This window comes from Zalophus californianus, chromosome 10 (genome assembly GCF_009762305.2).
Source record: "Zalophus californianus isolate mZalCal1 chromosome 10, mZalCal1.pri.v2, whole genome shotgun sequence".
NCBI lineage: Eukaryota > Metazoa > Chordata > Mammalia > Carnivora > Otariidae > Zalophus > Zalophus californianus.
In genome coordinates this window covers 68861381-68888487 of record NC_045604.1, presented here as the reverse complement: position 1 = coordinate 68888487, position 27107 = coordinate 68861381, and the positions used below count along the sequence as shown (strand labels likewise).

General features: G+C 56.2%; 1 protein-coding gene across 2 annotated transcripts in view; it reads right to left on the bottom strand.

Annotated features, from left to right (window-relative positions):
- The window catches only part of SUSD4 (sushi domain containing 4), a 78346-nt gene extending 57681 nt beyond the window's left edge, over window positions 1-20665 (bottom strand). For both annotated transcript variants that reach the window (XM_027609817.2, XM_027609818.2), the window contains exons 1-2: window positions 20538-20665; window positions 19944-20129 (exon numbers count right to left, since the gene is read on the bottom strand). In XM_027609817.2, the coding sequence (XP_027465618.1) occupies window positions 19944-20094 (151 nt within the window). In that variant the 5' untranslated portion in view covers window positions 20095-20129; window positions 20538-20665. The remainder of the gene's footprint in view (window positions 1-19943; window positions 20130-20537) is intronic.
- Between the last annotated feature and the right edge of the window lie 6442 nt (window positions 20666-27107).

Here is a 27107-nt window from a genome sequence, read left to right as displayed (position 1 = left end):
GCCGCACGCTGTCCATCGCTCCCCTTCCCATGACAGCCTGGCTTCTAGGAACTCCGTCCTGCCTCCGCAACGGACAGGAGTTCAGGCTCTGGAAGCTTCTGGGTCCCTCCGAGAGGCCGCCTCAGCAGATGGGGAGGAGGAAGCCCCCTTCCACGTGGTGTGGAGCCGGGTGGGGTGCCAGCCGGCTCCGTGATTGAAAACCACATCACCCTTGTGTTGGGGAAGAGGCAGGAATGCGAACGGGTGCAAAGAAGGCCTTCCAGAGGTGAGCGAGGGGCTGGGAAGCCTAGTCCTTCAAACCCTCGCTCACCCGAAGGCATAACATCTGCCCTGCTTTGACCTCTGAGGGGCTTCCCCAGGTGCGCTCACCAGGGGCTCCAGCGGGAAGACCTCCCCACAGGAGGTGGAACGCGGCAGGCTGCGCCCTGCAGGTGCTCGGGGAGGGAGAGCGTGAGCCGGCAGAGCAGGCAGGCCTGCTGCAGGAGAGACTCCCCGCAGGAACATTGCTTAAATCTCCCTTCTCAGAAATACGGAGGGACGCACACGACCTCGGGTATCTGACTCCCGTGCGCTACGTGGCCTTTTGATCACTTGTGCGTCGGCCCTGTCTGCTCTGAGGCAAGGAATGAAAGCAGCTTTGACAGCTAAAATATGCGTGTTTGATTCGCAGTCCTCATCTTCACATCCGGCAACGATCTGGTGTCTTGGAGAGCTGTTGTTGTGAATCTATAAAACCCAGAGGTACCTACAGGAACCACGCCGCACCGGGCATGCCTTGCGCCCCGTCTCGGGGGTCGTCGGTCACCCTCCCTGTCCCTGCCACCTCCGGAACCCGAAGCACAGAGCCAGATGCCTGCCGGGTACTTGGCAGGCCACGGGCACTGCCGCAATTAGCAAGCTGGATCATGATTCAGCATCAGGCGCAGGCAGCCTCCACCAGAGCACAGCGGACAGCTTAAAAATAGCAAAGCTGGGGCTGCATCCGCCAGCTCGGCTGCCCACGGGCAAGGCAGCTGCCGCCAATGGAGCCCCCGCCCAGGCCACCCTGAGCAGTGAGCAGGGGCTCCCATCAAGCCCCCTCCCCAGAACACCAGGTGAAAGGGTGCAGGGGGTCTCCTTTCAAACACACACCAGGCTGCTTCCCCACGTCCACACCTGCTAACCACTGCGTGGCAGCCACACCCACAGGGCTGGTCCCAGCTCCCTTCCCCAGCTGATGAGCAGGGAGGGGGCCGCTCTCGTGGGAAGGAGGCTGTGGAAAGAGGTGGGCTTTGTGTTCAGAGAGGCCTGGGTACAAACGCATTTCAACAGACACCGTCTGCCTCTTGCCCACTCGTCGCTACCCCTGCCCGTTTGGGCCACATTCTGTCACTCCTCCCTCAGGGTCAAACAGAGCTCAAGATCACTAATATGCTCGTCCTGTTAGGAGTAAACAAGGAAAGACATGAGAAGCGCTGAGAAGGGTACGGTGTACGCGAGCGAGCGGAAAGGCAGCACCTCTTGCCCTTTGCGGCCTCTTCTCACTCAGGGCTGGGGTCTGGCCTGGGGACCACGGGCACCGTGGGGCCTCGGCCAGGAGCACACACAGGGCCTGGGCACATGGGTCAGGAAAACCATCGAGGGCCCTTGGTGTCCTGGTCCAGTTTCCAGCTCAGGCATATTCTCCAGGCCAGGGTATTTTCCACAGGAAAGCAGGACCCTCGGGGCTGATGTTGTCTTTAGAAACGCTCTCCCCAAGGGCCCTGGGGGGCTCAGTCGTTAAGCGTCTGCCTTCAGCTTGGGTCATGATCCGGGGTTCCTGGGATTGAGTCCCGCATCGGGCTCCCTGCTCCGTGGGGTCTGCTTCTCCCTCTGACCCCTCCCCCTGTTCCTGCGCTCTCTCAAATAAATAAATAAAATATTTAAAAAAGAAAGAAAGAAAGAAATGCTCTCCCCAAGAACCCAAAAGGAGATTTAAAGTAACGGGGAGAGGCTTGCTGTTTTTCTGACAATACTAGTATTGAATAGATGTCACTTGTCCCCAAATTAATCTACTAATTAACAAAATGATTCTAAAATGTATGTGGAAGAATAATTTCATGGGACTAGCTGAGACCATTTTGAAAAACAAGAGTAATGACCGGGGATTCGCTCTCTCAGATTTAAATGGGAGAAGCAGTAAAACAGCGTGGGAGCGGCGTCGGAAGAGACATCAGATAGATGGAATGTAGTCGAAGGCCCGGAAACAGACCCAACTATCTAGACGGTGTTAGTATATCACAAGGGGGCGTATTTTGACGCAGCGGGAAAAGGATGGGCCACTCGGTGAGTCACGTTGGTACAACTGCCTAACCGTTTGGACAAAAATAAATGATGTCTGCGCTTCTCCAAACACACAGATGCGAACTTCCAGACTGCCCCAAAGTTTAAACGTCACAAATAGAATATGGAAAATATAGGTGGATATTTAAGTGACTTTGGGTTGGTGGAGAACTTTCTAAACATGACACCAGCTGGTGGGAATGTGGAGAAAAGATGCAGATTTTTCTTCATTAACAATTAAACAGAAGCTGCAAAACCAGTACTCGTACATAGGTGGAAAGGCGGATACTTGAAGCATTTTTATAAATAAGTAAGAAAAAGACAAAAGCACTGACAGAGAAACTGACAAAGAACATGAACTGACAGTTCGAACCATTAATGCAAGCGGCCAATAAAGACGGGCTCTCCCCGGTTCTCGATCATCCCGCACCACCTCACCACAGCAGGGCCCCTCCACGCAGCCCGTGGATGTTCCTCCACCCTCATTCCCCGGACAGACAGAACGAGAACACAGCCCAGCTCCCAGGCCCCGCGCGGAGCTCCCCTCAGCAACCGCCCAGCCCCAGATCACCCACCTGCAGAGAAGAAACTAAACGTAAGGGCACGTGAAGAAAACCTCAGATTTCCACCAAGTAGCCAGAAAACTCAGGGCCACACCATGTTCTCCAGACGGCCAGCCAGCGTGTGACCTGGGTGGACGCCGCTCCCCTGAGCTGCCTGGGCTCCCGGGGTCCAGGAGGAGCGGCGTGTGCGCTCAGAGGCCGGCAGAATGCTTCCTGGTTCAGAAAGTTCGGCACCATTCCCCATGCTCAAGGCCTGGGGTCTGGGGTCAGAAGCAAAGCCGGAGCGCGCCACAACGCGCTCGTGTGTTTGCTCCTCCTGGACTCACCTTCTCTGAGGTCATGCCCGCGAGGCCCACTGCAGCGAGGGGGCCTCGAACCACCCGTGTGAGCACCAGCCCCGAGGTCACCAGTGAGCTAACACATGTGCTGTGCACCCCTCGCCCGCCTCCCTCCACCCCTGTGGGGTTCCACGCAGCCGACCAGCCCTCCCCAGCCCCCTGCACCACCCTGGCGCCCCACCCACCTCTCCGGACCCCCCCGGGGCACTGTGAGGAGACTGAGGCACACGGAAGCTCCAGGACGTGCCCAAGGTCATGGGCTGTACAGCTGCGATTCAGAGGCAGTTCCAGACCTCTGCCCGGGGAGCCCCTGGTGGACTCCCGGCCTATGGTCTTCTCTCTGGACGACAAACACTGATCACAATTACTGCCTCCCAGAAGAAGGCTCTAAATCTGCCTTCATACCCCCGACGTGCCCCTCAGCACTCCTTCTCATAGGCCTGTAGGGCACTTCCATCTGTCCAAACCCAGATGTCTCAGGACCAAACTCACCATCTCCCTAAAATGGGCTTGTCCCTGGCGTCTCCATTCCACATACGGACTCCACGCTTCTCCCCGCCGCCCACACGAGAACTCCCGACTGCTGCGCCTCCCTCACCTTCCTTCATGGCGTCTTCCTGGCTTCCCGTCCCCTCCGCTCCTGCCCAGACACCTGCCCGGACACCTGCTCGGCCACGGGCCTCCTCCACAGCTGGACTGGTCCCCAGAGCAGCACTTCCCAGCCTCTGGCCCAGGCCTGAGCTGGGCTGCGTGCCTCCATATGGGTCCACCCTATGCACGGCCCGGTGTCAGCAGCACCCCGGCCTCTCCCCCTGGACGCCAATCCCACTCACAACAATCACCACATCTCCAGATATCGCCCAACACCCAAGGGCGAACGTGCCCTAAAGCGCAGCTCAAACATGCTGCTCCTTTCCGGGTCCCCCAGGGGCTTGCCATGGGCCTCCGGATGAGTTCTTGGGAAGGAAACAGTGTTTAAGAGATTAGGAAATTATGCTTCCTGTCATCATTTACTTTTTCTGGGATTTTGGGCTTAACTATCCTCGGGCTGGGGTTCAGGGTGCACGGGAAGAGAAGGCAGGGCGGCTGGCAAATCCATCTAAGCCTCCGGGGTTGAGTGCCCCTACCCGGGAGGCTGTGGGCCGGGTGTGAACCCCACGGCTTGTGCTCATGAGCATGAGGTCCCAGCAGGAGGGGTTCCCCGTGATGCCTACTCCCCAGTCTTGGCATGAGCAAGTCTGGCTCGGGAACCAGCGCACGTGGTGCGGTGTTCATCGGCAGCCGGTGTTTCCTCACACAGGCCTGGGGACCCATCACCCCGTGTGTCAGGAAACACCAGCAGGGCCGCCAACCACGTTCCCGACGCCCGTGGAAAGGGACCCACCATGCTGGCCATGGGCAGTGGACGGCCGCTCGGCCAGGCCTCCGGGGGCTGGACCCCCAGGTCCCAGGGCAGGGACTGGCACAGGGACAGATGAGGACACGGAGCCAACAGATGCTCCACGAGGGGAAGAACAGCCGCATGGTAAAGTCTACAGAAATGGACACGGCTCATCTGAGCGTCCCCGCAACTGCGAACGTGCCCAAGGACGATCCAAGGAGTATGTAGTAGCTCGTGAGCGCATTAAATCTACCACGCGAGGGGAAGCGCCCACTCGAGGCGTGCTGAAGAGGATTCGTGGAGAACGAGATGCACGGGAGGCATGGAGGGCTTGCACCCACGAGCTCGCGTTCTGGCCCAGACGCTGCTGTAAGTGCTTTTCCACATGTGATCTCATCTAAGCCAGAGAACCCCCGGAGGTGGGCGCCGTTACGACCCCCAGCTGTCTGCAGGAGGGCGGGAGACATCAAGGGGAGCCCCAGGGAGAGGAAATCGGGGGCCCCGACCCCTGGGCCGCCTGCACACCAGTAACTAACACCCCCTCCAAGGTCCAAGGCCCATGCTGGGTAGACCACGGATCTGAACAACAGGGACGTTTATTATGTTTCTAATATTCATTGCAGAAAACACAAAAACAAAAACACGGTTTCTCCTATGCAACGAAGCCATCCGTTTATAAGAGTAGCATATAATCACACTTACAAAGCCCATAACGCTTCTATGTGTCATAACGATGTGCTGAATTACAGAGATAACTAAGAGAGAAGCATTGCTTTTGCCCGTTTATTGGAATATTTCTCATTCTGCCCACATTTTCAGGGGGAAAAAATAAAGATGAATATTTCCCACATGTGATTTTCTAGAACAGTGCAGGCTTGGGGTCCTGCCTGTCATTCATCTCTGACTCCCACCCTGCCTGGCCCGGCGCCCCGCACATCACAACGGCTCAAAAAACGCTTGCTCGGTAAATGATCGCCCCCTCTTCCAGGCCTGCTTATTTTTTTAATATTTATAGCGAAACCGCGCAACAGCAGTCTTTCTAAATTGCAGGGTGTGCAACTGCCAGGGCGGGCGAGGGCTTAAACCGCAGGCAGCTCTGACAGCACCTGCCCGGGTGGGCCCGGCCTCTCCACCCGCCGTCCCCGCACACCTTGGTCCCCGCTCCAGGGTTTAAGTCCAAAACTTCAAAAGCAAGAAAATCGTACGTAGGAGAAACAATTTCCCAACCCCCTGGACACCGTGTCCTCCTCTGCTCAGCCGCATGCTAAATCTGAGCACTTTGCTCTGAGCCTGGGATTCTTTTTGACCCTTTTCGGGTAATGAATGCATCTGAGGATCCGCAGAAAGCCACAGACCCTCCTCAGGGCGGCGCACACGTGTGAGTCTGCATGCACGCGCAGGGGTGGGTGAGGCGTTCACACGCCTCTGGAAGCTGGACTTCAGGCGGAGGCTGAGGGCTCCCAGGAGGCGGTGAGCAGACAGGGTGAGCGTGGGAAGCCCGACCTCAGCTGGCCCGGCCGCGGCCCTCCCCGTCAGCCTGGACGAGGCTGCCGAGGATCTCAGGCACCACAAGCACACCTGGACACGCAGATCAGTCAGACACTCTGAGTGTTTCAACTCAGAACATGAGAAGGAGGAGGAACAAAGGAAATGTTTGACTGGGAGAGAAGAAACTGCCCCAGAAAAGATAATTCGAAGCAACAAAATGCAATCAGAGCTAACCTCCTATTACTGTAGATATTAACCCATCGCTTGTCTGCAGGCCAGCTCAAGTAGTAATTCAATATTTACCTGACCTAAACCACACGTGGCCCACTGCGTGGCCTGGGGACCCACTTGCAATTGATTTTTTAGGGGCCAGCAACTGTAATCGAATACCGGGAGTGTCTACAGTTGGCTGATTAGGTTAGAGCAAACATTATGGCCTGTAATTTGGGAAACGCTGCACATTTGAGCTTCCAGATCATCCCTGGACCCCACATCAGTGTCTGCGTGGTCTGTGCAGAGCAAACCTCAGGAAAAGTTTGGTGAATGACTTAAGAAAACACGTGAATAGGGAAACAGCAGGTTGTCAACACCCCCATCTCATACACGCGTGCACACATGCACACACACACATGCACCACTCTACCTTCAGAACTCAGCTCTGGCATCACCTCCTCCTGGAAGCCTTCCCTGCTCTCCCCCGGCTGGGATAAGAGCTCTGGGTCCTCATGGTATCTTTTCATCAGAATTGACGCTTGTTGGCCTCGGGTATCTGCTAAGGGCTGATTTCTGTCCCCCCCAGATTCATGTCGAAGCCTGAAGCCCCCGAGTGAGTGGAGGAGGTGACTGAGGTTAACACACGTCATGAGGGTGGAGTCCTGAGCCGCTACGACTGGTGTCCTCGTGAGAAAAGACTCCGGGAGCCCCCCTCCCCGCCCCCCCCACTCCCTCCATGCACCACACACAGCAGGAAAGGCCTCACGGGGCCCCAGCAAGAAGGAAGAAGGCGGCCATCCGCACACCAGGATGACAGCCTCACGTGGAACGGGCCTCACTGGCCCCTGACCGCCAACGTCCAGCCTCCAGAACTGCGAGAACATGAACTTCTGTTGTTTAAGCCACGGGTCTACAGGGTCTTGTTGTGGCCGCCCGAGCAGACTGCTCAGCGCCCACACGTGACACCGGGTCCTCGCTCCCATTTCTGGTCTGAGCTCCTAAAGCAGGGCTTGCACACAGTAAGTGCTTAAAAAGTTCCTACGGGGCAACCATGCGAGAGGAGGGGGATGAGGCTGGCAAGACCGCCCCACTTTCTCGCTCGTAGCAGCTCAAAGCCCTGCTTGAGCCCGTCGGGCCACCAGGCCACAGTGAGGAAAAACTTGGGCCCTGCGGGGCTGCGCTCGTTCGCCAAGGGCGGCACAGGGTTCAAGGCAAAGCCGGTGTTCTTCCTGCCAGTGACCCAGGCGTCCAGAGCCAAAGGGAAGGAGCAATCAGAAGTAACAAAACCCTCGATTCAACAGTATCTCTTAATCCCACGGTCGCAGGTCTTGGCTGCTGAACTGGCTGCAGGGCTTAGTGACCCACTGACCCAGCCCGGGGCCAGGCCAGGCTCCGTCCATCTGTGCTTCCAGAGATCAGGAGCGCAAGCCTGGAGCAGCCCGCCCTGGAGGAGGAAGCGACTGTCCCCCGCAGAGGCCCGATGCCAGGGCTGCCCTCCGTCCTGGTGCACACTGCTCAGGAGATAGGGTTATGGAACATCTAGATCACGCAGAGTGCGGTCGGGTAGAGTCAGATGGGATCCTGGCGTTAAGACACGTAACCAGCACAAAGACAATGATGCTAGAAGCTGTCCCCCGTGCTCTCCACGTGGACACCAATTCCATCCTCCCAGCACCCCCATGACGTGGGCATTATCATCCCCATCATGCAGACAAGGAAACTGAGGCATAGACGGATCAAGGGGAGGAGCAGGTCTGGGACTCAGTCCCAGGGATCTGCCTTCAGACCCCATGCTCTCAGCGACCACAGTGGGACCCCAGAGCTCCGTCTTCCTCCTCTGCAGGGCAAGGGGGCCACCGGCTGCCGGAGGGAAGTGAGCAAGCACACTGTAAAGAAGGTGCGCATGTGAGCGGAGCATGTGGGGGCCCGGGGGGCTTGCTCAGCCCCTGGACCACAACGCCTCCACAGCCCCCGGCTCAGTCCAGCAGTCCCGCGCTCCCAGAGTGCTGAAGACAGAGGGGAAGCCAGGGGCCATCCGAGAGGTCACAGAAGGAGTGGGAGCTGTCTCTGAAGGGACGGGGAGACTGGGCAGCTGGACAAGGGATGGAGGGCAGTCCAGGCCAGCCCGAGGAAGGAGCTGGCAGCTTAGGACGGTGCAAACAATGGATTCAGGCCTAATTTGGGTTTTGCTCCACCCTTGTTTTCCTGGTCAATGGGCCGTGCCTAGTGCATCATCTGTCTCTGGGAAAGATGAACCTAAATGAACGTGTGGCCACCTTGCTCTTGACATGTGGATCTCAACCGAGGAACAGTATCGACAACACAGAGTAAATGCAAGTCGCAGGCCCGAGGAGAAACAGGCCTGGCAGGATCTTGTGCATTTCTGCAGAACTTAGCACGTGCAAAAAAAAAAAAAAAAAAAAAAAAAAAAAAAAAAAAAAGAACTTAGCACGTGCAACGTCATCAAGAACATGACCCAGTTCAGCAAAGACATCAACGCGGCAAGTGTGAGAGAAGGCTGAGGCATGTGGGAGGTGAGCACGCAGCCCAGGGGAGGGGAGGCCGGGCCCTGGTGACCACCTGCCCAGAGGCAAGGTGGGGAAGGCTGGAGGAGGAATTCTCCCCACCTTCGCTGACAAATTGTCCGGGGACCTGCCCTGGAGCCCGGATGCTCTTCTCTGCCCAGGCCACAGAGGCAGGGCAGGGTCGCCCCCACGTTCAGACACTCTGTGTGTTGGGGAGCCCCCAAAGGATGAGGTCTTCCTACATCTGCAGATGACAAAGGGCGGAGGGTCTGTGTGCTCATTACCATGTAAATGAAGCCGCTCTCCAGAGCATAAAGGCCCTGGACCCCAGAGCCTCCTCGCAGGACCCTCTCCCTGAGGCAAAGCACACTGATCAGGTTGCACCTGGGGAGCCCTTCCCCAGGACAGACCCTGGCCTTGCACATCCCTGTACATTCCTGAAAACAGGCCGGCCTGCAGGCGGCTGCTTTCCTGAGGGGCCTAGAGGCTGGAAGGCAGACAGAGGATCCCCGGGCGTTCCCGCTAAGAACAGGGAACCCCGAGCCTCCAGCCCACAGACGCCCCAAGGCAGTAGCCGTGTGCAAAGGTACAAAGCAGTTCTCAGGCAAGAGACCACATAGACAAAGCACTCAGTGATTCCTGGACCCAAACACAACTCCCCCAGCCCCCCAGGGTCCCACTGGCCCAGTGCCTCCAGCAGGAGAGGTGGTGCACAGGATGGGGGAGGCAGAGAGGGACACGTGGGGGAGCCCCTCCCCTGCTGCAGACCCTGAGCACTAGGGTGAATCACTGCCCCCCACGTGTGCAAATTCTCTTCCCCGAGGCTTCTGCAAGCCCAAAAACGGCCCAGGCTCAGGCACGGCTGCAGGTGCGTCCCTCCCGCCCGCACGAGGACCTTCTCCATCTGCAGACAGGACTACTCACCCGGCCCACCCGCCGCAGGGACTGAGCAGGAACACCCCGCCTGCTGCCTGAGCTCTCACAGGGGCAGGCCCCACACGTGGAGGGTGCTTCCACGCTGTGCCCTGACGCGGCCTAGGCACCATGCAGAGACGTCTCCTTCCAGGACGACAATCGTCACCATCACCGCTGTCTTGTGTTTATAAAACGTCTGTCCCCTGACCCTCCTCCACGAGCACAGCCCACCGCCCTGATTACTCAGGAAGAAACCAAACCCTGGTGAGGTCAAGTGACTTGCTTCAGAGGTGACAGCGCTGGTCACAGGGGGTGGGGGTGACAGAGGGGTTGCGCCTCTGAAGATTAACCGGCAGCCCAAGAAGACTGAGTCTTTGAAGGACTGAAGGCTAGGGCTGCCAAAGGACCAAGCACACGGCACCCTAGCATCAGGGAGCCATGAGGAGTTCCCGCCCCCACCACCACACTCAAGCACATGCACCCCTGCAGCACCGAGCACAGAGCCCCAGCCCCCACCACTGCGCTCACACACTTGCACCCCTGCACCAAGCACACAGTGTCCCCGCCCCCATCATCATGCTCCCGCTCACGCACCCCTGCACCGAGCACACAGCACCGGGAGCCGGGAAGAGTCCCTGCCCCCACCACGCTCACACGCACGCACGCCTGCACGACGTCCCCAGGAGGGAGGGAGGAAGGGACTGCCGACCTCTAGCTCTGCCCTCTTGGCCCAGGCTCTGCTGCAGTGGAACCCCACACCTGTGCACAGGTGGGCTTCCCTTCCTGCACGCTCTGCCCTGCTTTCCGTCCCAGTGGTGCACACATCCTGATTCCAAGGTGCTTGAACATCATTCAGGTAACAACGTAAGAATAAATCTGCCCCCAAGTCGGAAGGAGCCACCAGCAGCCAGCCGAGTCCCGCTGTGGTGGTCGTACTATGATTGCCAACACCTCCTCCCGACACGGGAGCGTGGGGGCTGCCCGGGCTCCACCCTCCAACCCCCTCCCCACAGCTGACACGCAAACCCACCACTCCGGCACAGGTCTCTCTCCCCTGCTCCTGGTGGGCAGACAGCGCCAGCCTCCTGGTCAACAGGGGCTCACCTGTGTCACTGCACATGACATCTTCTCTCCTTCCCTCCCCACCTGCGGCCAGCCGTCTTTGACGCACACCTGTTCCCCTCCAATCGGAGCCCTCCCTGGGCTGTTCTTGGGCCGGTGGGGAGCTTCCTGACTGGCTGCACTGGAGTACGTCCTGGAGGGCAGGGCTCTGTTCTGTTCCCCGCTGTGTCCTCCGCCGGGTCACCGAGTCACCCGCAGGAACACAATAAAGACAATGAGCGTACGTCTCTCCATCTCCCCTCCATCCCCCACCGTGCTAAATAATCCCTTCCTAAAGCAAAGATCCAATCAAGTCACAGCCGGAGGACACGTGTTGTAGGCTCGAGGTACCGCTAGAGGACGTGAAGCTCCTAATCAGTGTGGTTAGCGTGCAGGCCCCACCTGCCTGTCCAGCATCCTTCCCCCGCCCATCTCTTCTCAATCTACCTGCCCTCAGGGAAGGCGCCCCCAGCCACTCCTTGTCTTCAGTACAGGCCCCTCCTCGTTCCACAGCTCAGCTTGTCAACACCTCCCCGGCCTGGAAAACAGTCTTACTGCTCGACACTTCGCTGGACCGTCCCCGTCTGTGGGAGCCTTCCCCGCTCCTCCCCCACCCCCAGGGTCTCTGTGATAAAGCTTCACCGCGGACTCACCACACCATGTCGCGATGGTGCTTCCGTGGGACACCTGGGGCCGCGGGCCAGCGCCACTGAGTGTTCTATGTATCTGTTAGGCTACACCTTCTCAGGCCACAGGAGGCTCTGTAAACCCAGTACAGTGAAGAGAGCAAGCTTCCATTACTGGTCTGTTGGCGATGGTTTTGATCCCTCGAACCCTTATACTTCTGTTAACGCTCTTGATCCTCACAGCACCCGTGGGAGGCAGAAGCGCCATTATTTCCATTTCACAGGTCCTAATAATGAAACTGAGGCAGCGATCAGGGGGCCATCCCGTAGCTAGCTGGTGGGCATGGCAGGAACACCGGCGTTTTGTACCTTCTCCAGCTCTTGGCCTCAAGACATCAACACATACCCACCAGTCACCACGACAAGCCAGCGAGCACCTCTCATCCACAAAACAGTGGTGTAAATGCAAGAGTGACAGGAACAAACCAAGTCCCCCATCACCATCCAAAGGGGAAAGGCCAGCAAGGCCTTGAAGTCCACATAGCAATTCAGAAGTGGGTTGTCCCATGGAAGACCGGCGAGCATGACCTAAACACAGCAGTGGCCCCAGGCAGCCATCGAGCACCTGCTGTCACACGCGTCTCCCGAATGAAACTGGTAAACGCATCCCATCGTGGCCTTGGGTCTGAGCTGAAACTGCATTAGGTCACAGCAGGGGGCTCATCAAAGGACTGAGATTAACCCCTGAAATCTATCACGTTCTTGCAAAACAAGGTTGTTTCTCCCCAGGACAGAATCAGCATCTTCTGAGTTTGAGGGATTAGGGAAGTCCAAGGGACCCTCCACATACGAGGAACTGAATGTGGAGACCAGCCAGATCCATCCCAAGGATGCACATGTACAGATGTGAAAGGGTCCACTGTAAGAATGGATTTTCTTTCCTTCTACGGAGCACTTTCCTGTTCCCGGCTCACCAGGGCGGTCACGGACGTCTTTCACAAATGCAGTCAGACCAAAGAAAATAAGATCTGTGTTTTTTAACCCTGAGGAAGAGGAATATAGTGCCTGAGTGACCCTCCCCGTTCAGCTCGACTCCCACACTGGTAATTCCAGGAGATAAAAGTCACCAATGTCAAAGAGAAACATCAGATAACAAGGTCAAACATTCATTTCCAAAAAATCTTACTCATCCTCCCTCTTGAAAAGCTCAGTTTATTGGGATAACGATGAATGATTACTGATCAAGTTTACGGGCTCTGCAGCTCCCCTCCCTTCTAAGAATAAAAAACCATTCCCAGAGCCTGGGCCTGCGCGTGGCAGGTACACGCGTGGTCTGCCCACAGCCGCCTCCCGGGACCCCTCGGGGCCTTCCCTCCAGAGTGCAGTCCCGGAAGCTCATCCACTAGGGTGCTCCCAAGCGCACTGTCATTTCCAAGTAACATCAGGAATTATTTTGTTTTACTTCTCTGATGTTCCCAGTTTACCTCACTGAAGATTAATAAAGCAATTACAATACTCTCAATTAAGAAGCCATTTTAAAACACATAATTCCACTTTGTGAGCAACTCAGTTATTTGTTTTTCTTCTTGAATGGATGACCCCTTTTGTCTTCCAGGAGCAATCTTTTCCTCAAAGCAGAAGAAATGTCGGACCAAATGCTTCCTGAAAACTTAGCATCTTGAGCTCGGGCTATCAGACGTGTCTTCCTGGACAGCAACCAGCAGTCTCAGATTTCATCAGCTACCAAACCCTATTCTTACCTCAAAGTTAACCTTCCGGAGGGAGCACCTACTCATATGTGTGACCCTTGGGCACAACTGTCCTTTTTTGCTTTGATATATACTAACTACGTTATCATCTGCATCACACAACTAGGGAGACAGGTGTCCCGGCCGGGCCTACAGGACACAGAGCGCGACCCACAAGCCTGGCTCCTAACCCGCTTTGTCTGTCTATTCTGACATCTTAGGGGACCCACCTCGCTGAAGATGCTTCTTCAAATTAAAAAAAAAAAAAAAAGAGGAGAGAAAAAATAAAAATCTCATCTTACCAGGCTGTCAGGAAAATCAAAGGCAGGGATAAGGTTCATGTGAAAATACCTGCAAACAACACAGTAATCACATATTAACAGAAGCTCTTACTGGTGCTCGGCCAAATCACGGGGAGCAGGGCCTCACGGAGGAGGGCCAGAAGCTGGAGGCAACAAGCAGAAGGTGGGGTGCGGGGACAGCCACCTGCAGAGTCCCGGACTCCGTGCGCCCACCCTGTGCCCCTCAGCGAGGGTGAGCCAGACAGAACATGGGCCCCTCGGCCCACCTCCTCGCTCCCGGGGCTTCACGAGTTTCTAGCTGCTTCCCCCCCTCCCTTCAGAGCTCAAGGCCCAGGCACTCCAGCCTTCACTTTGTCTTGGGTGGTGGGGTTCCGTGTGGTTGATTTGCTTGTATGTTTTCTGCTTTTCGGTTACAAGACAAGAATTCCCTTAATATCAGGGTGGGGAGGGCCAAAGTCCCTAAATGTTTGGTAACTCTGGCTTAAAAAGCAATGCTCGCCTTGAAATACAATTAAAAAAAAAAAAAAGCATCTAGCAATAGGGATTTCCACGCCTACAGGAAAAGCTTGTGGTAAAACATAATCTGGATCACCGTGCCTTAGTAACCAGCTGGGCGACCCTGAGCGAGCTGCTGGATCTTCCATGCCTCAGTTTCCTTGTTTGTAAAATAAGGGTCAGTAGCTGCCAGCCTCAGTCAGGGGCCATGGGGACCCAGTGAGCTAATATGTGTAATCACTGGGCGCAGCCCTGACGCGGAACAAACACTCTGCAGGTTCCCAGCCGATAGCACAGTTACTGATGATTCTCAGGCCTACCCATCGCTCGGATGGTGGCCGGCCCCAAACTCTGCCCCATCTGTTTCCAATCGTCCGTGCTTGGCAACAGGTGAACAGCTCATTCTTGTGAGAATGGAACAGTAAATCAATAAAATGGTCTTATCTGATATATGAGATTATGTATCTGGTGTATCTGTCCTAAATGCTGTGGTTGGTTTTGGTGAAATGTGACTAGAAACAAATTAGGAAAACTATTTTTCTGCCTCTTCTTTCCCTGAATTCAGAGACAAGGATCCCAACGGTCTATTTAGATGTATCACTGCTATGTGTGGTTATTCCAATTGTCAAGCACCAAATGGACTTGCAAAATAAGACAAGGATAGAGAAAAGTAGCCTGGGAAAATCACATTTCTCATCACTAACAACAAATAATACGTTTTACAGTGAATTAAAAATATATGTGTAAAAAATTTTATGCAAGCATTTTGCATCTGAGCTTCTGAGAAGAAACCAGCCCTTACTTGTCAGTTTCCCTGGAAGCAGGACGGCATCCCCTCGCTCGGTATCCCCAGGGCACACCACAGACACTCACAAAGACCAGGGCATAGATGCGAGGCAGAGAATCAGCTTTAGGGAGAGGTCGGAACCCGTCACATTCCGGTAATCACAGAGTCAAAGAGGGTCAGCGATGTGGGAAGGACTGAGCCAAGGAGAAGGTGCGCACCTGCCCAAAGCCATGTAGCTATTCAGCGGCAGAGACTGAACTTCACCGGACAACTCTGTGAAGAACGCGGCCCCTCATGCTGCAGCAGAGCTTCCCGGCTAAGGGCTAGTCTCCTGGCCTTTTGGAAGCTTTTGAAATATGCCTCCGACGCCAGGAGCAGAGACTGTGGGTGCTTTTCTTCGTGTGTCCAATCAATATTTACTGGAGAGAGATCTTCACCTACACTCTTCGTTACCCACAAGAATTAGAGACCAACAGACTCGCTCAGGCCTCTGAGAGCAGAGACTTGCTGCCTGTTGCAGGAAACCCTTCTCGTGTCTCCAAAAGCTCTCAGATTCCACCTCGTGGATAAATCAGAAGAGTTTCCATGCTACTCACATGTATTAAGGTGGCCTTTTGCTGAATACACGTACTTTGTAGCTTGAGAAGTTGGGACTTTCGCTTGCAGATTAAGTGCACTTTGAAACCGTGACTTTTAGACATCGCGTTGCATGAAAAGCTCCCACTCTACCAGGTAAGAAACCTTCTCGATGAGACTCCACCGAGACGCTGGCATCGCGGAATCAGTGAACCAGGCAAAGCACGTGTTGCCCACTGCAGGCACACAGCCCAGTGCCACGGCCTCAGCAAGACCTCAAGGAGCCTCATTCCTTGGCATGGGTGCCCTAACTCTGACCCACAGAGAGGGCAGCTGAGTGGAGGGCCCAGGTCGGAGATTTGCAAGCAGAAAACGGAAACTAAACACAGCTCGGACAGTATCATGCACCTGCCCTAAACCCCTTGGCAAGTGCTCACAGCCTGCAGTGCGATGTTCAGAATCCTCACCAGCTTCCAAGGTTCTTTATAATAGGGTTCCAACCTATTTGTCCTCCTTGCTGTCCGGCCTCCTCATGGGTCTGCTATTCTAGATCAGCCCTACTCACCTGGCTCCCAAGGGTGTGCTGTTCTAGATCAGCCTGACCTTCCTGGCCCCCCATGGGTCTGCTGTTCTAGATCAGCCCTGCTCTCCTGGCTCCCTGCGAGTCTACTGTTCTAGATCAGCCCCGCTCTCCTGGCTTCCCGCAGGTCTGCTGTTCTAGATCAGCCCCGCTCTCCTGGCTCCCCGTGAGTCTGCTGTTCTAGATCAGCCCCGCTCTCCTGGCTCCCCGCAGGTCTGCTGTTCTAGATCAGCCCCGCTCTCCTGGCTCCCCGCAGGTCTGCTGTTCTAGACCAGCCTGACTCTCCCTGAACAGGCAAGCACATGACCGCCCCCACACTTTTGCACAAGGTGTCTCTCCCCTTGCAGCCCTCCAACCATCCCTCCCTCAGACCTCAGCCTAAGGGTCATCTCTGCTCTAGCGCCTTTCCTGATTTCTCCTCCAACCTCCTAGACCACCTCCAAACGGACGTGGCCTCAATAGCCATGAAACTGGCATCTTTGTGACCACCCATGGTCATTATTTTCTAAACAGTGTGGCAATAATTTGGGACTCCTTTCCGCTGTCAATCAACATCAGCTGAGCATCTCCTGCGTGTCACATGCTGTGCTGAGCACCTGAAACACAGAGGTGAATAAAGTCCAACTTCTTGCCTTCAGTGGGCTTACGGTCCAGCGGGTGAGACTGATCCATGAGGGAGGGTTATACTTAGTGCAATGAGAGCCCAGGTGAAGGGACAGCCCAGTGACCAGGGAAATATGAAAGAGATTATGGCACTTGAACTTGTTTTGAAGTGAAACTTGTTCATTGGGCAAAAAAATAGGGAGTAAGAGAGGGTTGTTCTAGGTAAAACAACATCGTACACCACAGTGCTTGGCACAGGGTATAGACAGGCACTCAATATTTCCTGAATGAATAAAGCAAAGGCCTGGAAGATTCTGGCGCCATCCACCTGCACTTACTGTGTACCTACACAGTTTCCGTCCACACACCAACCCCTGAAGTAAGGCAGCACCATCCCCAGTTTACAGATGAGGATGCTAGGCTTCCAAAGTCCAAGGCCCCAAAGCTATGGAGTCGCAGAGCCTGGCCTACATTCCTCACAACACAGGGATGTGCTAATGAATCTGCGTTCAGGGACAGACTTACAGAGCAAACTCTGAGCCCTGCATGTAAACACCCCGTAGGTCTCTGGAGGGAGAGAAGCAGCTGAAACCACCCTCCACGCAGACCCTGGGGACAGCGGGTCCTGTGTCTCCCTGTAAGCCTGCTGTTAGTCCTCTAAGAGTATTTGGTCTTAGTGGCCCCAGATGAGGACCCTCTTCCCTAACCCACAAAAGACAACCTGGAAAGAGCCACCCAAAAGTCACCTCAGGCAAACTCAGGCTCACGGATTCTCTCCTAGGACTCGGAGAATTGAAGTGAGTCTGCCTTTCGAGGACAAAGCATCTCCTTTTTGACAGAGTTCTTTCCCCTCTTAGTCTGATCGTCTTCTCAATTTCTCCCTTTCTGGCTTGGGCTTTTTCTGTAATACACGCACGCATTGGACACCTGTTTTTTCCTCCTAGCTCAGACTATAATATCTTACTATTATGCTGTTTCTTTTTCCAGTAAAAGCAATCAAAAATGAAAATCCACAATTTAAAACAGTATCTATTAAACATACATCTTTTTTGTGAACAAAAAAAAAAAAAGGAAAGCACTCTGAGGGGGCTGGTTTTCAGCTCTGTGCCTCACGGGAAGATTGGGAGGCCTCTGCTTTCCCCCGCCCCCGCCCAGGCCCTTGCATTTGGTAACCACGAGTGATTCTAGGGTCAGAAACAACATGTTTAAGGACGCCTCAGTCTAAAGCACCGCTCATCAGCGTAGTCTTGAACCATTAGCCACACATCACCTGGGAGCTTGTCAGAAATGTGGAATCTTCCGCCCCTCCCCCCACCCCAAACCAACTGAACCAGAACCTGCCTTTCAGTAAGATCCCAGGTGACAGAATGCACGTCAAAGTCTTAGAAGCACAGGTCTAGAATTAAGGGATTTGCTTTTATTACCATCCAGGAGCCTCCACATGAGTTTCTGCCGTGAGAAAGAAGTCTCCGTATAGTGTACTCCACAGAACACCCCCCCCACCCTCTCCACCCAAGCTGTTTATCCACAGAGGAATCTTGAAATGATAAATACTCTCCCAGGAATCACCCTCGCAGCCTGAAGGAGTTCAATGTGAAACAGAGGTAGTGGCTAGCCTCTCTGTGGCATGTGAGTGCCTGAGAAGGAACAGCTCTGAACTGAGGGCTGACAGGCAACCCCTTCCTCCCTGCTTCTCCTTCAAGGCCTGGATGTTGGTGCCTGACGTCTTCTCCCTCGGAAGACGGGGGTAAAGGACTAACATGAGCCCAAGGGGGCTGGGCGGTGCACTGAGCTCTGAGATCCTTCAGGAGAATCTCTGTGAACATGAACAGCAGACCCAGGAGCACAGCTCAGCTTGAGAAGCTCAACGTCCAGTAACTGGTCAAGAGCTACACAGATGAACCCTGACAGTGCGTCATCTACATGGGAGAAATGGACCGAGGGGATGGAAGGGTGGCATGGACCGCATTGGAGGGATCAAAGCTAGAATCGGGGGAAGTGAAGAAGGAAGGGAGAGGCCCACCCCCACTCGTGCTTTCCTGCCCACCTGTGCCCACACACCCGAGAAGCAGAACTAATTTGGAGCAGCACAGAGGCTCCAACCAGAGCCCCGCAGGCCGCACAGCAGCTGGCCTCGCCTCCCATTTGCCCTCGACCTCTGGGAAGAGGACACCCACCTCAGAGACGTTTCTCCAGAACTACGAACACCCAAAAAGTCACTCCTTGTTAGAAAACCAAATAAAGCCAAAACCGGTCCCTAAGGCGAAGCAAGTGTCCTCTCACTAATTTTGAGACATGCACACCCAGAAAGCTCCCTTATGCTCCGGACATCCAGATCTCTCCGCACAACGCCCGAGTTCTGGATTGCTCTGCTTTTCCTCCTCCACGTTTACTAGTTTGCCACTCACGTCTCTCCTTGTTCACCTTCACTCTCTGAAACAGCAATATTTTAAACAGGAAATGGTTTATTGATAGCAATCGATATCTGCTTTTCCACCAATTATCATTTATTTATATATGAATAGTAGTTCAGCTTGGAAATGTGAGTCTGCCCTTTCCCAGGTCCACATGAGCAAGCTCTCCCAGAAATCAGGAACAGACACCAGTGCGCTCCCAAATGCTCCCGGGGACTCCATCTGTCCTCCTCCACCGTGGCCTGAGGCCGACAGAGCCCCCTCCCCCAGAACCCAACACGCGGAGGATCAGCCTCTGGTGTGGACCAAGGCTATCAATTTTATTTCAGCCAGCTTCCCCCTCACACACGCCCTTGACTGTATTCTCCTGTAAATCAGACATGGAGAAGCGAAGCCATCCTCCAGAAGCGCCCCTGAGGAGCCCCCTCCACGCCCCCACTCCCCGCTGCAGGAACTCCTCCGTGCCCTCGCCCCCCCCGCAGGAACCCCTCCGCGGCCCCGCCCCCCTGCAGGAAACCCTCTGCGCCCCCCCGCCACACACACGCAGGGGCGCGGGAACTCACCACCTCCCAAGAAAGTTAACTTCCCGACAGACAGTCCCTCCGCCAGCCTGGCCGGGTCCTCAGACCCTTCACACTCCAAGGTGGGGGGGTGGTGGTCCTGACAACTTGCCCCGGCCTCTGACACCTGACACCTGGCCTCTCTCCGCTGAGGGCACCGACGCGGCGCAAGGCCCCCAAACGCGCGCTCAGCACAGAAACGCCCTCTCCCCCTCTCTGGCTCCCCGGTGGCCCAAGTGAGACGAATGGATCAGCTCACTGTGCCCCCTTCGGAGGAGCCAGGCTGCGGGCAGCTCCAGGCACCATGCGGCGGTGTATGTGCCCCGGGCGCGCCGCACGCAGGCATCGGGGGACTTCCGGGGGTCCCGGCGGAGGGTGGGCTCAGACCCGCGCCCTCCCCCGCGGCGCGGGCCCTGCGGTCACTCACCGCCCGTGAGCTGTGCGGGGCCGAAGCACAGCGCCAGCTGGATCCCCAGGACGGCGGCCAGCAGCCTGCGGGGGGGCGGCGGCTGCGGCGGCGGGGGTTGCTGCTGCTGCAGAAATCCGTCCCCCGGGCTCGGGTTCATTCCATGATGCATCTTTCGTCCACGCACCGCATCCGGCTCGCGGGCGCCTGCAACCGGGAGCGGACGCGGCGGTGCCCGGGCCGCGGGGCCGCGGGGCCGCCCCTCCTCCGCCCCCCTCCCTGTGGGAAACCCCCCAACCCCCCTCCAGCATCACCCCGCACCCCCCACCCCGGCGCGCGCAGCGGGAGGCAGCGCCGCGGGGCGCCGCGCGGGCGGCCGGCGGGGGAGGGGCGGCCGGGCCGGGGTCGCGCGGGGACCGCGGCCGCCAAGTCCGCAGCCTCCCCGCGTCTCCTGCTGGACCATCACTTTTCCCCCGGCCTATGCGTGTGACTCTCGGGCACCTCGCGGCGCGGCAGAGGGTCCCCCCGCGACACCCCTCGCCCCGGGTCCTGCCCCGGGGTCGCGGGGGTCCCGGCGCCGCGGCCCCTCCCCGGCCCGCGGGCTCCCGCGCTTACCTGCGGGGCTCCTCGGACAGCCTCCTTCCCGCCTCCGCCGCCTCCCCGCGCCGCTCCGACCCGCATCTGTGCGCGACCTCTGCCGCCGCCGCCGCCGCCGCCGCCGCGCGAGCCAGACGGAAGCCTCGGCGGCGCCCGCCCCCCGCCCGCGCCCCCCCTCCGGCTCCCGGGGCGCTCGGGCGCGGGGGGTGGGGACGCCGGCCCGGCCGCGCGCCCGCCACCTGAGCTCGCGAGCCCGGCAGCGCGGGCGGGGGCGCGCCGAGCGCAGGGGCGCGCACGGGTACGCGCCCTGCCGCCCGATCCGGCGCGCGAGGGGGCGGGGCCGCCGCGGCCCCGTGACCAATGGAAAGCCCGCGCGCCTGCACTTGCCAGCCCTACGGCCTGTGCCGCCCCCGGCGAGCGGCGCGGGACCGATTCCGGCCTGGGGTCCCGGGCCCGCGTGCGCGGCCGGGCGCCTCCCACCCCCGCGGAGAGGCCGCGACACGTCCGCCCTCGGTCCCCGCCAAGGCTCCGTGTGTCCCCTTAGGGCCCGCGTGGTGACCGAGGCGGCTGAGACTCTCCCCCTCCCCGCGCACCCCGGCGTTTGCCCTTCGGGATTCGGGGGGGCGCCGAGCCGAGGCCCGCGCCTTGGAGACGCCCCGGCCCCTCCCGGCCTCTGCGCTGTCTGCGCTCGGGGCCGCTGTTCCACGGGGAAACGGAGCGGGGGCGCGGCCCGTGCAGCTGCAGAAGGCTGGGTACCCGGAGAAGGGAGGCCTCTGGAGAGGTCGCAACCCAGGGGGGTCGGGTGTTTGCTCCCAGTTCTCAGGGGGGAGGGTGCGCCTCCGCGCTCACGTTCCGGAGCGCAGCCCGGCACCCTCAGCGGTGCGGCCCACTTTCCCCCATGCCGCCCCCGCTGCCCCGCCAGAGGCTGGCCGCCCTCTAGTTGAGGGGTGGACTAAGGAGGTGGTGCGGGGAGACGGCACTTCACAACCAGTGGCACCCCATTATTCCGCAGCAAACCGTGGTTCTGATACCGCCGCCAAATCATCCCTTGCTTCTATCGACTTTCTCAAAATCTCACGTACTGATGGTCATTGGGAAATTATAGTTTACTGTGTCATCTTTTTACTGGGAGTAATTTTAACAAATTCTTTCAGAAAAGGTTAACTTTTAGTAGGTAAGTCAAGCTCGGTGTTGGTATTTGTTTATGCTTTCTCAAATTGAGATGGCAGCTTTGCACAAAGTAGGTTTGAGATTTTGACTGGCACAAGTTCATTCTTGCTAACCTCGTACTGGGGGTGGGGGGGTCCAGAATCTGAGTTGGGCACCCTTGCACATTTCCGAGGTCCTATAACCGACCTCTGCCTTTTGAATACTTATTTCATTTTTTTCTCAGTAAATTTTCTAAAGCTTTTCTACTAGCCATCAAATCAACAAAGCTGAAAAATATTTGACCATGCACATGTTTTAGGAGATCTGTGTAGTACTGAACTCTGTTCTCCAACCAGAGGGCAATCCATTTGTACAGAGACTATCAGGATTCAAAAGAACACGCACGTTTTTCTGGTCCAAACACGGGGTCTATGCTGGAGTCCCCTGACATTTCTAATATGCTGTCATTCAGCCTCATGGAATACTTCTTGCAGAAGCCTGTTATATTTGCCAGCAACACTCTTAGAAAAGCCTCCCCAGCAAAGCTTGTTTCTGACCAGCACATGATGGGACTGACAAGTTATTCTGAATAATTTGCTTCTATTCATGCAACTTAAGAAGACAAACATTAGGGTGGCCGCCACAACACACCAGTTTGTGAGTTTTCTACGGTACCTCTTGTGTTAGTCGGCTAAGGCAGCCTTAACCACATACCACGCGCAGGGGCGTGCACAAGACAGGTCTATTTTCTCAGTTTTGGAGGCTGGACGCTCAAGATCAAGGTGTTGGCGGGTTTGGTTTCTTCTGAGTCCTCTCTCCCCAGTGTGAGGATAGCCACCTTCTCCCTGTGTCCTCCAGTGGTCCCTCTGTGTGTGTACCCTGGGTGTCCCCCTCCACGTCTTCTTAGAGGAACACTACCCTGATGACCCCGTTTGAAGGTGATTGTCTCTTTAAAGGTCCTCTCTCCAAATGTAACCACATTCTGAGGTACTAAGGGCTAGGGCTTCAACATATCGATTTTGAGGGGACACAATTCAGCCCATAATGTCTCACGACAAAGATGAGAAGTCCTACAAATGAGGATGATGAAGGAGAAGGAGGATGATCCATTGATTCAAGAGCACGGAGCCAGGGAAGGCCTCTGACAAACACCGTGCTCCTATCTTCCACCTCGAGGGTTCTACCAAACGAATTGTCCTGAATATATTATAATATGTACTCTTCTCAGGAAGAGGAAGAGAATAGGGTGCAGGCAAGAGCATCACTGACTCACTGCTAAGTGGGAAAACAACTTCTTTAGTCTCCCTTCTTCTCTTATACAGACATCTTCTCCAAAACCAATGCCACGAAGCCTCGGAGTCTCCTCCAAAACCAGGAGATCAAAGGCCCCTCCTTGGGCTCCAGCCCTGCCCTCCACCCTCCACCCCTCCACCCGTGAAATTCCTTGCTGTTTTCCCTCACTTTTCCCTTCCATCCCCCAGCCTCTCCCTGCCCACCTACAAGTATTTTTCAAAACGTACTGAATCTCTTTTGGGGGGGCGGGAACTAGGATTTCTCTTTCAGTGGCCAACAGTATTTCACTCAGGATGTATTACTTGAGCACCAGCTGTGAATGGGGCACTGTACTAGGCACTGGGGATGTAGGGGTGAACACAGACACAGAACATGTCCGCCCTTTGAAAACTTACATTCCAGTGAAGGAAGACACGCTAAGCTGACGAAGGAAAGCACTGGGTCTGTTAGGTGCTGTTAAGTGCTGGGTAGAATGAGAAATATATAATACAATAGATATATAATAAATATAAATAATGAATCAGGGAATTGGTGGAGGAGAGGTGGAGGTCAAGTACAGGCTGAGTAGTCATAACAGAGAGATCCTGTCCATGGTAACTTAGGAGGTTACTCCTCTCTCTCGGCATCTCTGCTCCGCAGAGTCACTCAGGCACCTGGATGCCTTCTGCATCATTGCTCTGCCCTCCCCTAAGATAACGTCTTCATGCATATAGCTGAAGCTGGGTCACTGGCATGTCCAGGGTCCAGCCTGAGGGAAAGTGGTCAAGAAGAGAAACCTAAGGCAAACATTTCCTTTCAGGTGAGTGAGGAGAAGTTATAGAAATCACTTGCGGGAACGCAACCTGGTTGCAAGGGAAGCTGGGAATGTTGTCTTTACTGGGCAACCAGGTGACCAGAAAAAAGAGGAGAGGGGCCTGGCGTGGTCAGGGGGAGCTTCCAGTCCATCCCATGGTCTGTGTGAGGAAATAAGTGGGATTTTTTAAAATAAAGTGAACAGGGGAGCCCTCACGGGGGGGAGGGGTTACTTTCCTCTAGGAAAGACCTAGAGGAGGTAAAGGAGAAAGCCATACAGTTTTCTGAGGGGAAAGCATGTCCAGGCAGAAGAGACACACGCAGGAAACAGGAAGGACATCAGGGGTGCTGGAGGGGGTGGGTGATGGGGAGACCAGCGGACTGAGGTCGGAGAAGTCTCCTGGCCAAGGCAGCCTCCGAGGCCTTGGCTGTGATCCAGCTGTTACTCAGAGTGGGAACAGAAGCCATAGGAGGTCTGTGAGTGGGGGTCTTCAACAGGAAAGGGTACAAGAGCTGCTGTTCAGCATTGGTCCAACCCATCCACCCACCACTCTGCGCCCTGTGGTCCCTTCTGCCTCCCTCCTGCGTCCTATCAGTTCCCTGGGGCTCTCACCTCCACCAAGCACCTCCCACACAGACCAACAGACAGTCACCGCTTTCCCAACACCCACCTTCCATCCATCTCCCACGGCTACACGGGGCACAGACTGTGATGGGGGCTTGCCTGCCCTCGTCTCTGATTAGATCCCAAGTTCTCAGGTCAAGAACACTGCTCACCTGTTTGGTCCATCTGTGGCTGAGCACATGGCTGGGAACATAGTAGAGCAATCAGGACTTGTCTTTCTGAATTACTTAATTACTATGAGAAGGAAAGAGGACCATCCCCACCAAGCTCTCCCTGACATTGAAAACCAGAGACTAGAGCCAACGGATCTGCTTCTCTCTGGGTTTCCTGAATCCTGCACCTCCAGGGAAACAACTAACCAAGCACAACCCATTTAAGAACTCAGAGCATGCTAGAACATTAGCCTAGCTTTGCAGGGATGCCATGCTTGAATGCTGATCTAGAATTTTCAAAGCATCTGATGCGCCCTCCGAGAGAAGAGCTACGGCCTGGGATGGGGAACAGGATGAGTAAGCCCAGTCACCTCCCGCTCACTCTGTGCCATGCGAAGTATCCTATTGGGTACTGACACGTTCCAGTCACCCGCTAGGAACGGAGGCTACAGGAGGGGAGAAGACAGTCTTTGTCTTCAAGGAGTCTGCAGTCCGTGGGCAGAGCTGAGAATAAATCTACAGGTAGTGTCATGGGGCAGATATAAGACTGGAAGACACAAGGACACTGGAGACAACCTGACCCAGTATGTCATATGAGTGTGTACGTGCATGTGCATGCGTGTGCACTCGTGTGTATGTGCGTGTGCACTCGTGTGTGCACTCGCGTGTACATGTGTGCATGTGCAGTCACGTGTGTACATGTGCGCTCGTGTGTACATGTGTATGCGTGCATGTGCGCTCATGCGTGCACGTGTGCGCACTCGTGTGTACGTGTGTGCGTGTGTGGAGGAAGGGCAGAGGCGGTGCAGGGAGTGTCCCAGGCACGGGGAACAACCCTGCAGAGACCAGGAGGGAGGTTGGGGCCAGAGACCAAGGGCAGAATTGAGACAGCAGGTTGGGAAGCACCCCGAAAGCTTGGTGAAGCACCCGAGCTGTAGCGAGAAGGCCTAGTGAGGCATGTGGGGGAGTGCAGCTTGTGACCAGAGTCTGTGCGGAAGTGTGAATAACTCGGAGGGGGAGCTGGGAAGGGGCTGTTTCCCCCTGACCCACAGATCCGTGAAAAGCACCCAGCATCAGTAATCCATCAGAGCACGCCAATGACAGCAGACACAGTTTCCCCTGTCACACGGACTGCAAATGTAAGTGTGATGATACTGGGAGTTCCGTGAAAATTCAGGGAAAAGAGAAACCCCATATTCCACCGTAGGAGGGTAAGTTGCTGTGTATTAACCATGGGTTTGTTTTCCGTGTTCTGACGCGTTGACACGGGGCCTTGCTGACCGTGGAGAGACGGCCCCTCCTGGGGCCCGCCAAGTCCTGGAGGAAGCAAACCAGAGCCCACACACCCCACCAACTCCTCTATGGGCTCCCACACTCTGGGCCACCCCGGCTTCCCCTGCCTCCCGACCGCCTGGGCTTCCCGGGGTGTCCCTCCAGACTTCCGTGTTTCCTGTTTCTAGGGAACCACGAGTGTGACAATCGTCTTCCTTCCTGACGGTCATTTCCTCATCTGCGCATCTGAGCACACTGGGTGACGGCAAACCCAGGGCGCCCTTAAAGCGTCGTGTACCTTGGGGCAGGGGCAGGCCGAGCCTCAGCTGCACGCTCACTCTGTCCCTCCTGGAAGCAGCCCTGGGAGCTAAACGAAGAGAATCACAGCTGCGAAGTGTCCCGTACCTGGGAAGTGTTCACAGGCACCGCAGATATTCTGTGATGGGGGGAAATCAGGAACAGCCTGGTTCAGGAAAGGCACTCGGGGGAGCCCTGAGCCCCGAGGAGGGAGTCAGGTCTCCGTCTAAGTATGTCTCCCTAATGGACAAGCTAAAACACGATGGGTCCAATGCCACAGAGTGGCTCGCTCTCCCCCGGCTGGCCCGGGGCCGTGATGCACAGCACAGGGACCACCGGGTTGAAGTTGAGCCGCTCCATGACGGTCACTCAGGGACACGGGCACAAAGCCACTTTGCTGTCTGTAGCTCGTGGCTTTCGGGAGCCTCTGGTCTTCAGCTGCTTTGTAAGACTCAGCAGTGCCAGGATCCAACACAAGAGACACTCAGGTGGATGAAGGCTGAATTCCCTGCTGCTTCCAGCTCCAAACAAGAGAAGGCTGTCAGGCAGGGCCACACGGGAGGTTGTCTCCAGGGGCAGAGTCGCAGCAAGCGGGAGCTCCAGGGCGCGGCTAATGTACGGCAGGTGGGACGCAGTTAGCTAGGTCCGGTGGGCTCCCATGGATCGGCTAGTCTGAATAATTTTGGAGGGCTCTCGGACCTAGGGGTTACCCGTGAGCCAACGAGAGCCAGTGCATAGTGCCCCAGAGTGTGGGGGCCCAGTGAGGGAAGTGGCTGGGGGTGTGGACGGAATCCACTTCTCGAGAAGGGCAACTGGCCTGCCTCAAGCCAGGGTCCCAAAACTGGGTCAAGAGAGCACGATCAAAACATTTTTTACATCAGCCCCGAGGAAGGAGGGTGAGGCGTGCGTGGGCCGTGCCTACAAGTGGCCCCCAACTATTGTGCTCACATTCCACTGGCCAATGAGTCACAGGGTCCCACACAGATGCAGAGGGACCTGGGAGAGGCA